We start from the raw sequence: 16,845 nt of genomic DNA, 5'->3' as shown, positions 1-16,845 counted from the left end.
ACACCCTAATTAAAATAATAAAACGGTCAAAACACAGATGAAATCAACAGTTTTAAAAAGAAATACACAAAATAAAATAGCGCAGTCGGACCCCCCCAAATAAGACATGTGAGGGCAAAATAGCAGCTCCATGTGACACCGGCATGCTCAAAACTATTCAGCTGCTACCCACAGCCAAGAAGAAAGAGAGCAAGAGTGTGTCACACACACGCGCGTGCACACACACACAGAGGAATGTGATGGTTGGTGGTGCAAGTTAAGCCACTTACCGCTGCAAGAAGCTTTTAATATCCTGCAGGGGAAAAGAGAGAGGCAAGGCAGAATTCAGTGTTTGCAGCAACCCACATTACAATGACCCTTTCAGCATTGAGACTGGTGCCCTCTGGGAACAAGCTGGCAAGACTTACCAAGCCCAGCCCACTCAAAAGCGGTAAGCCACATTGAGTCCCATCAGAGAAAATGGCGGGGTATAAATAAATACATAAAAGTAAAAATAAAAGCGGTACATACATGGCTTTGGCCCAGTATACCTGAAGGAGCGTCTCCACCCCCATCGTTCAGCCCGGACACTGAGGTCCAGCGCCGAGGGCTTTCTGGCGGTTCCCTCACTGCGAGAAGCGAGGTTACAGGGAAGCAGACAGAGGGCCTTCTCGGTAGTGGCGCCCTCCCTGTGGAACGCCCTCCCTTCAGATGTGAAGGATATAAGCACCTATCCTATCTTTTAAAGACATCTGAAGGCAGCCCTGTTTAGGGAAGTTTTTAATATTTAATGCTGTATTGTTTTTAACATTCAATTGGGAGCCGCCCAGAGTGGCTGGGGAAACTCAGCTAGATGGGCGGGGTATAAATAATAAATTAATAATAATAATCATAACAACAAGAAAACATTAAAAAATTCCTTCCAGTAGCACCTTAAAGACCAACTAAGTTAGTTCTTGGTATGAGCTTTCGTGTGCATGCACACTTCTTCAGATACACTGAAACAGAAGTTGCCAGATCCTTCTATATAGTGAGAAGGTGGGGAGGGGTATTACTCAGAAGGGTGGTGGGAATGGGAGATTGGGTGATCTCAACAGGCTCATCTCAGCTATCTGCCAATCACCCATTCCCACCACCCTTCTGAGTAATACCCCTCCCCACCTTTTCACTATTTAGAAGGATTTGGCAACTTCTGTTTCAGTTTCAGTGTATCTGAAGAAGTGTGCATGCACACGAAAGCTCATACCAAGAACTAACTTAGTTGGTCTTTAAGGTGCTACTGGAAGGAATTTTTTTATTTTGACTATGGCAGACCAACACGGCTACCTACCTGTAACAAGAAAACATGTAACCTGAAGCGGACGCGACATGAGGTATGACTGTATAGGGAAGTTTTTAATGGCTGCTGTGGTTTACTGTGGTTTTATAATTTGTTGGAAGCCACCCCGAGTGGCTAGAGCAATCCAGATAGGCAGAAAATAAAGAACAAATTATTACAAATTATGTCTGGACTGTCTCCTTGAAATTTGGTGGTGTTATGTACTAAAGTTCTCACCCTGGGCCAGCAGGGGGATACTGTAGATAGTTATGCAAATAGGGGATTGAAAGTGACGTTTAGTGATTTCGCTCGGTGTTTCAGCTCAGTGATTCAGCTCCGCTCAGAGGGTGGCTGCATCTGGCTGTGCTCTGATGTCCATCGATCCCACCTTCGTCACCAGTGTTAAGTTGTGGGTGAACATATCACACGACACAGCGATTCTTCAAACAGCTCTTCTTTATTCACAGGACAGAACTGAACTGAAGGGTTCAGTCAGCCTGCTTATATAGAGCTCCAGTACAATGTAACTGTAACAACTTTCTAAAACCATCCAATCACTGAACGCCACTTTCGATCCCCTATTTGCATAACTATCTACAGTATCCCCCTGCTGGCCCAGGGTGAGAACTTCAGTACATAACAGGTAGTGCCTCTGACTTTCCTAAACCGCGCCCCTTCGTTTCTTGTGTGGGTGAAGGAGCCGCACAATTGCATTGGAGCCAACCTCGCGCTGACTGGAGAACAGTCCAGGCTGCTCCTTCTGCCATTTTACCTGCAGGAGTTCGCCAGCTGTCTGCTGGCGCTTCTTCTCCACCTCCCGGAGGATGCACTCAAGGGCAAAGAGTTCGCCGGACAGCTGGGCCATGCGCTCGTCCCTCTTCCACCTGATCTCCATCTCTGCTTGTTTCAACTGGGCCAGCATGAGCTTCTCTTGCTCCTCCAGGAACTGGCGCAGCTGCCTGAACTCAAGCAACGTCTTTTTCCTCTTCGCTTTCGTTTGCTTCTGAAATAAGCAGGCAGGAGGAGAAGAAAAGGAAGCGCCTGTTAGGATATTTCCGTTCCTCCTTAAAAAGGGAACAGGCTGTTGTGTGTCACAAGCCTGCGTACTTCCTGCTCACAGGGAGTTTCCGTTTTGTATATAGCTTTTGTTTCTGGCTGTTTTTCCTCGACACGGATGCAAATAGTCATGTTTTTCCTTTGTTCTGACCAATGTTGAATAAAGCTGCAAATATGCTCTTCTGGGTGAATCTTCCGTTGTGGAAACTCTACGAAAAGGGCGTGCATGAGTCCTGGAATGTGTCTGAGGCTCGTGTCGCTAATTGACTGATGCTGTTCCAACGGGAGACTGGGAGATCGTCCAGAGACAACGATGGAGGCCTGCCTGATTGCCTCTGTCTCCCTGGCAGTATCCCAACAGCGCCCCCCCCCAAATGCGCTCAGGGAGATCACCCCAGCTGCCCCACCTCAGGCCCACGCCAGCTCCTCACCCCATAATACAGTCGTACCTTGGATCTCGAACGGCTTAGTTGCTGAACTTTATCAGCTCCCAAGCAATTGAAAACCGGAAATGATTGTTCCAGTTTTCGAACTTTTTATTATGAAGGCAAACGTCCAATGCGGCTTCCGATTGGCTGCCAGGAGCTTCCTAAAGCCAATCGGAAGCCGTGCTTTGGTTTCTGAATGTTTTGGAAGTTGAACGGACTTCTGGAACTGATTCTGTTTGACTTCGAAGGTACGACTGTACAGGTGTTAGACAGTGCTAGCAGCCCTTCACTTCTCAATAGGAGCAACACTTACGAGCAAGACTTTGCTTTCTCTTTTTGTGTCTGCTTTGTATGACAGAACTTTCTCCCTCTCTTTCTTCAGAGTCTCCAGGCAGCTGTAGAGACGATCCTGAAAAGAAACGAGGAAATGTTAATTTAATATATGTGCAGGAATTGATGGATGGATTGTTGTCTGAAAATAAATTAAGGTGTTGTTTTTTTAAAAAAGCAAGTATATTATAATGTAAGGTTATTTGTAATGTTTGGAGTTAGACTAGGATTAACTGGGAATATGATGCAGCACCAAGGAGAATCACAAGGAGAAATGTTTAATTTGTTTAGATTAAATATTAAATTTGTTTTAATTTAATTTAATTTGTTTCAATTAGTGATCAATTTGAAAAAAAAAAGAAAATCAATGAAAAAGATGTGTCCAGAGGAATGAGGAATTCCATTTTGGTCAATTCTTCGCTGTATATTGTCAAATCAAAAATATCACTTAAAAGACTTAAAGCATAAGCCAATTTAGGGCATCTTGAATTTTTCAACTTTCAAATTCTAAGAATGAGGGGTGTTAAAAAGTTTTAACATAACTTGGGGATTCAAAAGTTATTTTTGTTAAATTAATATAATTTGGTTTCTCTTGGTTAAGTAATATATGTGTAGCATGGCATAGCATTACCTGACATTTTCAGAAGGCAAAATTAGAAATCTGTGGTTTTCTGAAGCAGTTTATGTACTGCTTCAACAAACATAGACTAAATGTCATCCAATCACAAAGATAATAGCACACACCCAAAAACATAATTTTAAGACCACTCACTGAAAGTTTTTGCAAAAATTAAGTTTCACCCCCTAAAATGACACTCCCTACAGGACCATGCCTGTAATCAGACTATCTGATCACAGCAAAACCTGCAAGAGTACCGGTAGCTTGGGATTTATTTTCCAGCAAAAGTTAACAAGAATCAGCATGAGCTATATTTGGCATTCCCAAGAAAACGAAAAGGATGCCATTATCAAGTTATTTCCCACCTTGTACCCTTGGACAGACTCCTCCGGCGGAAGCAGTGTGTGTGTCCAATGTTCTTCAGATTCTTGACAAAGCTCACACACCAATTTCTCATCCTCTTTGCAGAACAGGCTGAGCTTTTCACTGTGGCTCTCGCACAGCTCCCTCTTCCCCAGATTCAGTGGCAGGAGTTTAATCCTTTCCACGATATTTGCCAGCTGCCAGTTTGCCCGGAACTTCCCTTTCTGGAGGATGGCGCTACAGACGGGGCACCTCAAGGTCCACAGGACATTCCAGTTCACCGCGTGCTCCTTGATGCAACCCCAACAGAAGCTGTGGCCGCAGTCGACGCTCACGGGGTCTGTGAAATACTCTTTGCAGAGGGGACACCTGGCTTCCTCGACTATGTAAGCGGATGTCTGAGCTGAGGCCATGGTGGGCAGAGACCCTCGAAACCCCGTCGCTAAAGGATGTAGCTTGTGGGACCTGTTAAGAGAACAGCAGGATAGCAGTGGACTAGAGAAGGAAGGAATAACTCTTGTGAGAGGATATTGTCTCCCATCCAGCAACTACAAAGGCTCTAATTCCGCATGTTATTTCTTTGTCAATTTTATTTGCAACCTGTTCCTCATTATTTGCAACCTGTTCCACACAATCCCAGAACAAGAGACAATATTAAAATGCAATGAAATAATATTTAGTTTAAATGCAACTACTGCATGCAACAGGGACGCGGGTGGCGTTGTGGGTTAAACCACAGAGCCTAGGACTTGCCGATCAGAAGGTCAGCGGTTCAAATCCCCATGACGGGGTGAGCTCCCGTTGCTCAGTCCCTGCTCCTGCCAACCTAGCAGTTCGAAAGCACGTCAAAGTGCAAGTACCTTCCTCTGGCGGGAAGGTAAACGGCATTTCCGTGCTCTGCTCTGGTTCGCCAGAAGCGGCTTAGTCATGCTGGCCACATGACCCGGAAGCTGTACGCCGGCTCCCTCGGCCAGTAAAGTGAGATGAGCGCCACAACCCCAGAGTCGGTCACGACTGGACCTAATGGTCAGGAGTCCCTTTACCTTTACTGCATGCAACATGGATCCTGAACACCTTGCGATTCAGGGTTAGGATTTGAGTACCACCTGACTGTAGCGAAAACATCTAAGTGGTTTGCAAGAAATATTAAACCAAATATTAAATTAAATAAAAAATGATAGTTGAAAACATTTAACAATAATAAGTCAAGATAGCATAATAATAATAATAATAATAATAATAATAATAATAATAATAATAACAATAATAATAATAATAATAATAATTATTATTATTATTTATACCCCGCCCTTCCTGGTTCAGAAAACCAGGCTCAGGGCAGCTAACAACAAATTTAAAACACTTAATTGTTGCAACAAAAAACAGCATTAAATACAGTATAAAACGGGAATAACAATAAATTCAGAATACAAAAATCAATTTGGGGGGGGATCCATCCAATAAACATTAGATGATCACCAGGGTTAGCTGGCTAAATGAGTCCTATTTGGGCCAGCAAGGAGACCAGGGGAGAATTAGCTGTGGGATCCCAGAGTGGGTAATCTTCATAAAAAGGAGAGAAGGAGGGAAGGAAGGGGAATAAAAGATCAGGCTAAGTTCAAACTGAAAGCCAGGCGGTATAGCTCTGTAGGAATGGCTAAACAAATATATCTTAAGCATATTCAGCGAAGGCACCTGTCTGGTGTCAATAGGTTTCACAAGATCTGGAGATCTCCTGGAACAAATCCTCCAGAACTGACTTCCTGCGATTAAGGAAGGCAAAGGGGAAAACAGCGCTTGCTTCAGGCAACTGTCATCTGACCTCCCCGCAAACAAACCAAGACAAACACTCTGCAGGTAGCTGACAAAGCTTACCCCACCCAGGAAACAAAACAGAATGAATGCTCAGCAGCAGGTGACTGGAAGTAACCTATGGCCAGCGCCCTTGGCTTCTTTGCAGAGAATGAGCACACAAAGACCTCTTGTGAGCAGCGCTGCTGGCCCACCAATCAGTGCATGGGTAGGCAAACTAAGGCCCGGGGGCCGGATCCGGCCCAATTGCCTTCTAAATCCGGCCCACGGACGGTCCAGGAATCAGCATGTTTTTACATGAGTAGAATGTGTGGTTTTATTTTAAGTGTATCTCTGGGTTATTTGTGGGGCATAGGAATCCGTTCATATATTTTTTTCAAAATATAGTCCGGCCCCCCACAAGGTCTGAAGGACAGTGGACCGGCCCCCTGCTGAAAAACTTTGCTGACTCCTGAATCGGTGTGCAAATTGGGCACTGTTGTTTAGTCGTGTCCAACTCTTTGTGACCCCATGGACCAGAGCACGCCAGGCACTCCTGTCTTCCACTGCCTCCCGCAGTTTGGTCAAACTCGTGTTCATAGCTGTCTAACCATTTCATCCTCTGTCGTCCCCTTCTCCTTGTGCCCTCCATCTTTCCCAACATCAGGGTCTTTTCCAGGGAGTCTTCTCTTCTCATGAGGTGGCCAAAGCCCTAAACGGCCTCGGTCCAGTATACCTAAAGGAGCGTCTCCACCTCCATCGTTTTGCCCGGACACTGAGGTCCAGCTCTGAGGGCCTTCTGGCGGTTCCCTCACTGCGAGAAGCCAAGTTACAGGGAACCAGGCAGAGGGCCTTCTCGGTGGTGGTGTCCGCCCTGTGGAACGCCCTCAAACCAGATGTCAAAGAGAACAACAACTACCAGACTTTTAGAAGACATCTGAAGGCAGCCCTGTTTAGGGAGGCTTTTAATGTTTGATGTAGTACAGTATTTTAATAAAAAATTTTTTTGGAAGCTGCCCAGAGTAGCTGGGGAAGCCCAGCCAGATGGGCAGGGTATAAATAATAAATTATTATTATTATTATTATTATTATTATTAAAGCAAAGTTCTTCTGAATATTCTGGACACTGTATAGTCTTTACAAAAAAGCTATCAATCACCTAGAAGTTATTTAGCTTCTTAGATGTAAGCTACTCTGTTACATTGGATATCATCAAAATTTGTGGAATCCCCTCCCCTGACAGTGATGCATATTTATTTATTTTATATCCCATCTCTATTTATCTCCCTGTGATCATGGGGTTCCTTCGAGGAACGGGTGTGTGCAGTATATGCTGTTTTTCTAAGTCTGAAATGAAACATGAGCAATAGGAAGCAAAACCTTTAATAAAATTAAACATCTCAACCACATGAAATACACCCCAATGTCTGCTGATACATATAAAAGCAAAAGTGCTCCTTAGAAATCTATAGATGGAACTGCCTAATCCTTAACTTCCAGTTATACTAGGGGCCATATTTGTATAAATGGAAATGTCTCACCATCCCCTAGAATTTGCTCTGTCCTCTCACTAGAACTTTAATTTAGCAGGCTCTTTATTTCCAGAGGGGACACTGATGTAGAAAACCACCTCAGTGACTCTGAACAGAATGAAAGAAGACTGGCTTTTTAGTTTTTGCATTTCAGGAGCTGCCTCGAGAGATGAATGTTCTTTCCAAGGAGAAGCCAGATTTGCAGATGAGCAATTGGCTGGTACTTGTGTCAATCATGATACACCTTCCCATTTTCAGGCCGGTGACATGGACGGTAACGATTGGGCGACTCTTGTGTCAGTTAGGACACCAACCTGTTGGCCCTCCCTACTCACTACACGAGTAGTGCAGGAGCTAAGCAAGCAAGCAAAATAATAATAATAATAAACCTGTTTTGATGTACGTCTTCTGTCTGTGCTGTCCTCCCTTAGTCAGAGAGGGTCAGGTGGGCTTTACGGGGCACCCAAAACAAGGGCAGGAGGGTCTCTCCTGAGAAGGGGGCTGCTGAGAATGTGTAGAGGAGGGCCGCCCTATCTGCATCATAAAAGGACACCCGTCCCCCTTCACAGTTCAGGGCCACTCGGATCCTCCCAGGCTCCTTGCGCAGGGTCATAGTAGCGTGGGAGGAGGCCTTGTATTCTCCTGCCCACTTCCCCAGACCCCAGACCCCTTCCTCAGGACCAAACGTGATCTGACCCTTCCTCTTCACAGACTTCCTGGCCACCCCCACAGCCCAGCCCACCTCACTCCCCACAACGACCTCCCAGAAATGTCTTCCGCCTGTGAACCCCTCGCCTCCCAGGACATAGGGATGCTTGTCGAATCTCTCGCAATTGTTGGGCAGGTCTTGTTCCTCGTCGCCGAATCTCACTCTCTTACGATCCTCAGACAGGATGAGGTGGGGATGGGCTGTGTCTGGATCCAGAGTTACGTTTTCTGTGGAAGCAGATGAGGAAAGGGAAGAGAGACAGGCCTATGTCTCGACATGTGACAGGAACGGCATTTCCTCCCAAATCAACAGGGCTTCTAAGCATTTACACTCAGCTTATTAGTTCTTCAAAGCACTTCATATGTGCTATCTACAGTGGTACCTTTGGTTAAGAACTTAATTCGTACTGGAGGTCCGTTCTTAACCTGAAACTGTTCTTAACTTGAGGTACCACTTTAGCTAATGGGGCCTTCGCTGCTGCCACACAATTTCTGTTCTCATCCTGAAGCAAAGTTCTTAACCCGAGGTACTATTTCTGGGTTAGTGGAGTTTGTAACCTGAAGCGTCTGTAACCTGAGGTACCACTGTAGTTATAAACCTTACAAAGACCCTTAAGGCAAATCCGTATTATTATCCCCATTTTTCAGATAGGAGGACTGAGGGTGACATAGAACAGCTTGCCTAAGGCCAATCGGTGAGTAGGTGGCAAAGGGGAGATTCAAAGCAGGGAGTCCCTGATTCGTAGCTCAATCTTTTCAGCCAACGTTCCAGCAAAGACCTCGCTTGAAACCTCAGGAAAAACTGGCAACGAAAGATATCCTCCTTGTGAGCATGACCCAGGTTTCAATTGTTCATGTAAAATACTTTCTAACCTGCCGTTTGAGGCACACAAAAACACAACAGAGCTATTTCTGTGTTTTCCCACTTATGAAAATGGTGGATGGTGGATTACTTAGCCTCTCTTGACACTCCCCCCAAGTGAAGTGGCCAGTTTGAATCTCCGAAAGCTCCTGTTTGGGTGTCTAGCTCCCAGGTTATGTGGCTGGGCTTGGGCATTTTATTGCCAAAATCCAGTTCTGGAGGGAGCAAGTCTTGATGCTTCCTTTTCTGCACCTTTTCCAGCTGTTGGTATAACCCTTTTGTTGGTGCCCAGCCCTAGGCCAAGCTAGGTACTTAATTCATTCCAGAGGTCTGTTCTTAACCTGAAACTGTTCTTAACCTGAAGCACCACTTTAGCTAATGGGGCCTCCTGCTGCCGCCGGAGCACGATTTCTGTTCTCATCCTGAGGTAAAGTTCTAAACCTGAGGTACTATTTCTGGGTTAGCGGAGTCTGTAACCTGAAGCATATGTAACCTGAAGCGTATGTAACCCGAGGTACCACTGTATGCTAGTGACTTAGTTTTAATTTATATATTTTTTAATGGTTGCTATATCTGTATTGTCCCTGTTACAAGGTAAAGGGACCCCTGACTATTAGGTCCAGTCATGGTTGACTCTGGGGTTGTGGCGCTCATCTTGCTTTATTGGCCGAGGGAGCCGGCGTACAGCTTCCGGGTCATGTAGCCAGCATGACTAAGGCGCTTCTGGCAAACCAGAGCAGTGCATGGAAACGCCGTTTTACCTTCCCACCGGAGCGGTACCTATTTATCTACTTGCACTGGCGTGCTTTCGAACTGCAAGCTTGGCAGGAGCAGGGACCAAGCAACGGGAACTCACCCCGTCGCAGGGATTCGAACCACCGACCTTCTGATCGGCAAGTCCTAGGCTCTGTGGTTTAACCCACAGCGCCACCTGCGTCCCTGTTATGCCTAATTGTAAATTCAAATGTATCCCTATCATGTTTTATGACTTCCTTGATATTGTGTGTGGGCTGGAACTGGTCTGTGACCGAAATAATAAAATTCATTCATCCCCCATTTTGGGAGACTGGGGGTGTGGGCAGGGGAGGGTTAATGCAGCCAGAAGTGTTGCTGGAGAGACTGCTTTCATAGTCCTGGCAAAGCGGCTGCATTCATGGTTTTTCTTAGAGACGAGGCTAAATGATTATGGAATACCTGGAAGACCACGAGAGGGGGAATGTTTCCCCTGCGCATGATAATGTCATGCCAATGTCTGGGCATGAAGAAAACCTGGAGCTTGAGTGAGAGACAGAAAGACCTGAATTTGGACTGTGCAAATTTACAGCATTGCTGTCTCTTCCTGGAGGTCTGACGCAGATTTGGCTGCTGGAGAATTTAAGCAGTGAACCTATGCTCAACCTGTGTAGATTGGTAGAAGAAGAAGAAGAAGAGTTTGGATTTGATATCCCGCCTTTCACTCCCTTTAAGGAGTCTCAAAGCGGCTAACATTCTCCTTTCCCTTCCTCCCCCACAACAAACACTCTGTGAGGTGAGTGGGGCTGAGAGACTTCAAAGAAGTATGACTGGCCCAAGGTCACCCAGCAGCTGCATGTGGAGGAGCGGAGACACGAACCCGGGTCCCCAGATTATGAGACTACCGCTCTTAACCACTACACCACACTGGTAAATGAATTTAAAGGCCTCCAATGAGTTAAGAGATTCAAAGGAAACCCATTGGAATGAACTGTGCAAAAACGCTTGTGAAGCATAGATCCTTGGAACTTCTCTTTCCCACAGTGATGTGGGGCAATTGTGCCACACCCTAGTTAAAATATATAGGTTCTTCTGAACAGTGAAAAGCCTGCGAAGGCAGATAGGGAGCACATTTTGGGAACAGAGCCCCACTTTGTCCAGCGGCCTCGTCTTTTGAGAGGCGGAGCTCATCTCCTCTGGAAATATGGGCCACCATCAGACCCCAAAATAACATACCTTGCTGCAGCTGAAATCCAGATCCCAGAGTGTCTGTGGAAGAAAAAAAGAACACTGTCATCCTCACAACAAATCTGGGAACACCACCACAATATTGCAGCATGCTATAAGTGAGGGCAAGGATGATGTGTTGGTGCCAAGGTTCAGCCCTTTTGTTGTTGTTATTGTTTAGTTGTTTAGTCGTGTCCGACTCCTTGTGACCCCATGGACCAGAGCATGCCAGGCACTCCTGTCTTCCACTGCCTCCCACAGTTTGGTCAAACTCATGCTGGTAGCTTCGAGAACACTGTCCCACCATCTCGTCCTCTGTCGTCCCCTTCTTCTTGTGCCCTCCATCTTTCCCAACATCAGGGTCTTTTCCAGTGAGTCTTCTTTTCTCATGAGGTGGCCAAAGTATTGGAGCCTCAGCTTCACAATCTGTCCTTCCAGTGAGCACTCAGGGCTGATTTCCTTCAGAATGGTTTGATCTTCTTGCAGTCCATGGGACTCTCAAGAGTCTCCTTCAGCACCATAATTCAAAAGCATCAATTCTTCAGCGATCAGCCTTCTTTATGGTCCAGCTCTCACTTCCATACATCACAACTGGGAAAACCATAGCTTTAACTATACGGACCTTTACATCACATTTTCTCAGAGAGCAGGCCCTTCACCTAGAAAGCCCCCCCCCAATCTCCAGCATCCATGAGGAGCCTTCAGATTCAGGCAACCCAGGCCTAGAGGCCTCAACACCAGTCACTCTTTTACAAGGTCATAATAAAAGAGGGGGCAGAAAACCCAAAAGAGGCGACAGGGTTCCAGTGCCCAGCTACCAACAGACTCACAGAAGTGTAGATTTGGAAGGGACCTCAAGAAATCATCTAGTCCAACCCCCTAAAATGCAGGAATCCTGCCTACAGCCATCCCTGGGTGGGCTCAAACCACCCACCTTCTGGTTAACAGCCGGACACACTGACTCATCGCACCACCTGAGATTTGTGCTTGGGAAATGTGAGACTTACTTGGGAAAAGTGCGAGATTATGTCTCAGCACCTGTGCAGATCCAAAGCCTGGATGAGGCCTTGGGAAAGGACAGAGCCTCCAGCTCATAAGCAAAGGGGCTAATAATAAATAATAATAATAATATTTTTTTATTTATACCCCACCCTTCCCAGGTCAAACACCGGGCTCAGGGCGGCTAACAACAAATTGAAAACACTCAATTGTAAAAGCAGTATAAAATACAATATAAAAACATGAATAACAATAAAATTCAAAATTCAGAGATCAATTTAGGGGAAATAAGCAATTAGATAATCCCCAGGGCTAGCTGGCTGAATTGGTCCTACTTGGGCCAGCGAGGAGGCTAGGGGAGAATTAGCTGTGGGATCTCAGAGTGGGTAATCTTCATAAAAGGGGAGAGGGAGGGAAGGGAAATAAAAGATCAGGCGGAATTCAGGCTAAGTGATTTGAGAAGTCCCCTTTTCGGTTGGAAAATAAAGTCAGGCCTCCATGCAGAGTGGATGAGGTGCATTTGCTGTATTCTAGAGATGTTTGCTGCCGTTGGGAGGATGGGCTGTTCTTTAGCAGTGCCCACTGCTTGTGGTGGGTGACGGGATGCGGGTTAAACCACAGAGCCTAGGGCTTGCAGATCAGAAGGTCGGCGGTTCGAATCCCCACAACGGGGTGAGCTCCCGTTGCTCGGTCCCTGCTCCTGCCAACCTAGCAGTTCGAAAGCACATCAAAGTGCAAGTAGATAAATAGGTACCACTCTGGTAGGAAGGTAAATGGTGTTTCCATGCGCTGCTCTGGTTTGCCAGAAGTGGCTTAGTCATGCTGGCCACATGACCCAGAAGCTGTATGCCGGCTCCCTCGGCCAGTAAACGAGATGAGCGCCACAACTCCAGAGTCGGCCACGACTGGACCTAACGGTCAGGGGTCCCTTTGCCTTTACTGCTTGTGGCAGGGAATGGCCATGGCTTCGTAGAAGAGCACCAGCTTTACACAAAAATGGTCTCAGCTTCAGCGCCTGGAATCTCCAGATAGGGATGGAAGAAACTCCTGCCTGGAATCCTGGAGTGGCTGCCAGCCAGTGTAGACAATACTGAGTGAGATGGAGCAGTGGCCTGACTCAACCTGAAGCAGGTTCCTTTGCTGATTCACTCCCTGCTCCTATCCTTAAGCAATGGCAGATGCTGAAGCACTAATAGGTATAAATGAGTAGACTCCGTTTTGTAGGAGGGAGCTTTGACCAGAGCCTTTTTCCATAATGGAAGATAATTGCCTTTTCTTTTCACACTCAGCTCTTCCATTTTCCCGACACTGCTAATATGACAAGCAACCTGGAGCCTTTTATGAACATTTTTTCTTACCCCCCCAAAAAAATTTATTTACATATACATTTACAAAATACACATACATAACACACTATCTTATTTTCATAACATAAAACATACCTACATTACTCTATATAAGACAGTGGTGCCCCGCAAGACGAAATTAATTCGTTCCGCAAGTTTTGTCGTCTAGCGAATTTTTCGTCTTGCGAATCACGAAATCCCATAGGAATGCATTGAAAATCAATTAATGCGTTCCTATGGACGCGGGTGGCGCTGTGGGACGCGGGTGGCGCTGTGGGCTAAAGCCTCAACGCCTAGGGCTTGCCGATCGAAAGGTCGGCGGTTCGAATCCCCGCGGCGGGGTGCGCTCCCGCTGCTCGGTCCCAGCGCCTGCCCACCTAGCAGTTCGAAAGCACCCCCGGGGGCAAGTAGATAAATAGGTACCGCTTACCAGCGGGAAGGTAAACGGCGTTCCGTGTGCTGCGCTGGCTCGCCAGATGCAGCTTTGTCACGCTGGCCACGTGACCCGGAAGTGTCTCCGGACAGCGCTGGCCCCCGGCCAATAGATGTGAGATGGGCGCACAAACCCCAGAGTCTGTCAAGACTGGCCCGTTCGGGCAGGGGTACCTTTACCTTTACCTTATGGTCAAAAAAAGTCCAAACAAAGCCAAATTTGGTACAACAACAGTTTCTTAACTGCTCTTTAAAGTCACACATACTGTAAAGAGCAGTTCAAAAATTGAAGGGAAAATAAATTAACTTTATAAACAAAACATGTCTTTGTTTTTAGACAAAGGAAACAAAGTCGCGAGACGTTTTTGTCTTGCGAAGCAAGCCCATAGGTGAAATTCATCTTGCGAGGCAAATCGAAAACGGAAAAACCTTTTGTCTAGCGAGTTTTTTGTCTTGCGAGGCATTCGTCTTGCGAGGTACCACTGTACCTACCTATACTGTACATATCAACATACTACACACCTACCCCACACAGACACCCACCAGACTTGACCTCCAGCCGTTCTTGTTACGCTACTTTATTTTTCCAACTAACTTAAACACGTTTCATTATTTCTTTAATCTCTTCTATCTTGACTTTATTTGCCTTTCACTCTAATCATTTTCTGGATTCACTCAATATCTGTCAGAAATCCTAGTTTTCCCACATAAATTTTGATGTATTCCTTAAAGATAGCCCACTCCTTATTCACTTTTTGTACCATATCTCCTCTTATCCTCCCTGTTAGTTCAGCAATATGGAAGTATTCCATCCTTTTAGATAAGCAGTCTGTTTTGAACATTTTTTCTTAAATTCTTGGTACCTCTGAACTGCTTCATGACACCCTCCAGAAAGGGATTTATATCGCCAAAGTCCCAGATCCTCCACTTCAGGGCAGGAGGAAAAGCCACAGGGGGATCCTCAAACTTCTCCTGATACCTAGGGAAGAAGAACAAGGTCAACTCACCATCCCTCTAACGCAATGAGCTTTCTGAAAAGCCAGGTGCCTCATCTTGATGTCAGCAAATCTCCACATCATGGTGAGCTGAGATCAGGGTTTTTAGCACATGATGAAAAGCAGCGTGCAGGTGGCTTGCAGATCTACAGTGGAACCTTGGTTCCCAAACGTAATCCGTTCTGGGAGTCCGTTCGACTCCCAAAACAGTTCAGGAACGAAGGTGCGGCTTCCGATTGGCTGCAGGAGCTTCCTACACCCAATCAGAAGCCGCACCAGATGTTTGGCTTCCAAAAAACGTTCGAAAATCGGAACAGACACTTTCAGTTTTTGACCATTTGGGAGCCGAGGTTTTGCTGTACAGTGGTACTTCGGGTTAAGTACTCAATTCGTTCCGGAGGTCCGTTCTTAACCTGAAACTGTTCTTAACCTGAAGCACCACTTTAGCTAATGGGGCCTCCTGCTGCCGGACAGAACAATTTCTGTTCTCATCCTGAAGCAAAGTTCTTAACCTGAAGCACTATTTCTGGGCTAGCGGAGTCTGTAACCTGAAGCGTATGTAACCTGAAACGCATGTAAACCAAGGTACCACTGTAGTGCACAAATTATGATGCAGCCCCAAAGGCAAGGACTTATTACATATAGAAGCAAAAGGATTATGCTACAATGTAAAAATAGATGTTATTTCATTTTCTGGAAGTGAATGAAACATAGGGTCTTTAGACACTGAGGACTAGAATCTTTTAACGTGAACCATTTTAAAAGAGAGAATGGGGGAGGAATAACAGTTTTTCAACAAGTGCAATGAGTTTTCCGACCAACCTGAAGTGCTTTTTGTGTGCTTACCTCCACAAGAAGCTTCCAATGTCCTGGAAGGAAAGAAGAGATTGAATTCAGTGGAGGCAATTCAGAGTGACAGAAGGAGGGAGAGAAAGACAGGGTGGGAAAAGGGAGAGGATTATTCTCTCAATACTTTTATACTGATTATGAGCTGGCCCAGGAAGACGGACCCTTCTGCTTTTTCATTAACCTTTAAACATCAACCTTCAAGATGAGAAGGATGCCAAGTGATGGAAAGCCCATCCCATCTGTGAACTGGCAAGCAAGGGCCCTCGGACTCAGCATCCCACAACCAGTTAGTTAGGAAGCTCAGAAGCAAGACCAGGCCTGACCTGCAGGAGTTCACTCGCTGGTTCCTGAAGCTTCTCCTCCACCTCCTGGATGAGGCCTTCAAGAGAGGAGAGTTCCCCGGAAAGTCTGGCCAGCTGCTCCTCCCTTTTCTTGGCGATCTCCTTCTCCACCTCTGCCATCTGTAATAGAAGACGCTTTTCTTGTTCTTCCAAAAACCGGTGTAGACGTCTGAACTCAGCCACTGTCTTTTCCATCTCTGCTTCCATTTGATTCTGCAACAAGTAGGCAGAAAAATAAGGACAGCTTGCCAACAGCGGGATTGAATATAGCCTGACTTTGCAGCCTCAGGTCAGTTAAGAGAATTCCCTTAAAAGGGCTCTTTTGACATTTTGGAAACATCACACCAATGTTCACAAAACCTTGCATATACCCACCCACCACTTTGGAATGCTCTTTTGTGAACTTTTTTTGGTGGGAGTTCTGGCCACTCCAAATACAGTGGTACCTTGGGTTTTTCGTTCCGGAGGTCCGTACTTAACCTGAAACTGTTCTTAACCTGAAGCACCACTTTAGCTAATGGGGCCTCCTGCTGCTGCTGCCATGCTGCCGGAGCACGATTTCTGTTCTCATCCTGAAGCAAAGTTCTTAACCTTAAGCACTATTTCTGGGTTAGCAGAGTCTGTAACCTTAAGCGTATGTAACCTGAAGCATATGTAACCTGAAGCGTATGTAACCCGAGGTAGCACTGTAGTAGCAAAACATATATTTCTGCATTTCATTTTTCCAGATATTGATTCTTGGTTAAGGTAAAGGTAAAGGTACCCCTGCCCGAACGGGCCAGTCTTGACAGACTCTGGGGTTTGTGCGCCCATCTCACATCTATTGGCCGGGGGCCAGCGCTGTCCGCAGACACTTCCGGGTCACGTGGCCAGCGTGACAACGCTGCTCTGGCGAGCCAGAGCCGCACACGGAACGCCGTTTACCTTCCCGCTGGTAA

At 46.1% G+C, this 16,845-nt stretch overlaps 1 protein-coding gene across 1 annotated transcript in view; it reads right to left on the bottom strand.

The window, feature by feature from the left end:
- LOC309526189 (uncharacterized protein) overlaps positions 1–16,845 on the bottom strand; it is a 48,966-nt gene that overhangs the window by 10,589 nt on the left and 21,532 nt on the right. The window contains exons 10-18 of the mRNA XM_082212104.1: positions 15,890–16,120; positions 15,564–15,586; positions 14,586–14,701; positions 10,955–10,987; positions 7,847–8,352; positions 4,096–4,641; positions 3,095–3,190; positions 2,070–2,300; positions 270–292 (exon numbers count right to left, since the gene is read on the bottom strand). Of these exons, the coding sequence (XP_082068230.1) occupies positions 270–292; positions 2,070–2,300; positions 3,095–3,190; positions 4,096–4,641; positions 7,847–8,352; positions 10,955–10,987; positions 14,586–14,701; positions 15,564–15,586; positions 15,890–16,120 (1,805 nt within the window). The remainder of the gene's footprint in view (positions 1–269; positions 293–2,069; positions 2,301–3,094; positions 3,191–4,095; positions 4,642–7,846; positions 8,353–10,954; positions 10,988–14,585; positions 14,702–15,563; positions 15,587–15,889; positions 16,121–16,845) is intronic.

The sequence above is a fragment of the Podarcis vaucheri genome, assembly GCF_965113315.1.
Source record: "Podarcis vaucheri genome assembly, chromosome: 2".
Classification (NCBI taxonomy): Eukaryota; Metazoa; Chordata; class Lepidosauria; order Squamata; family Lacertidae; genus Podarcis; species Podarcis vaucheri.
This window is presented reverse-complemented; position numbering and strand designations above follow the sequence as displayed.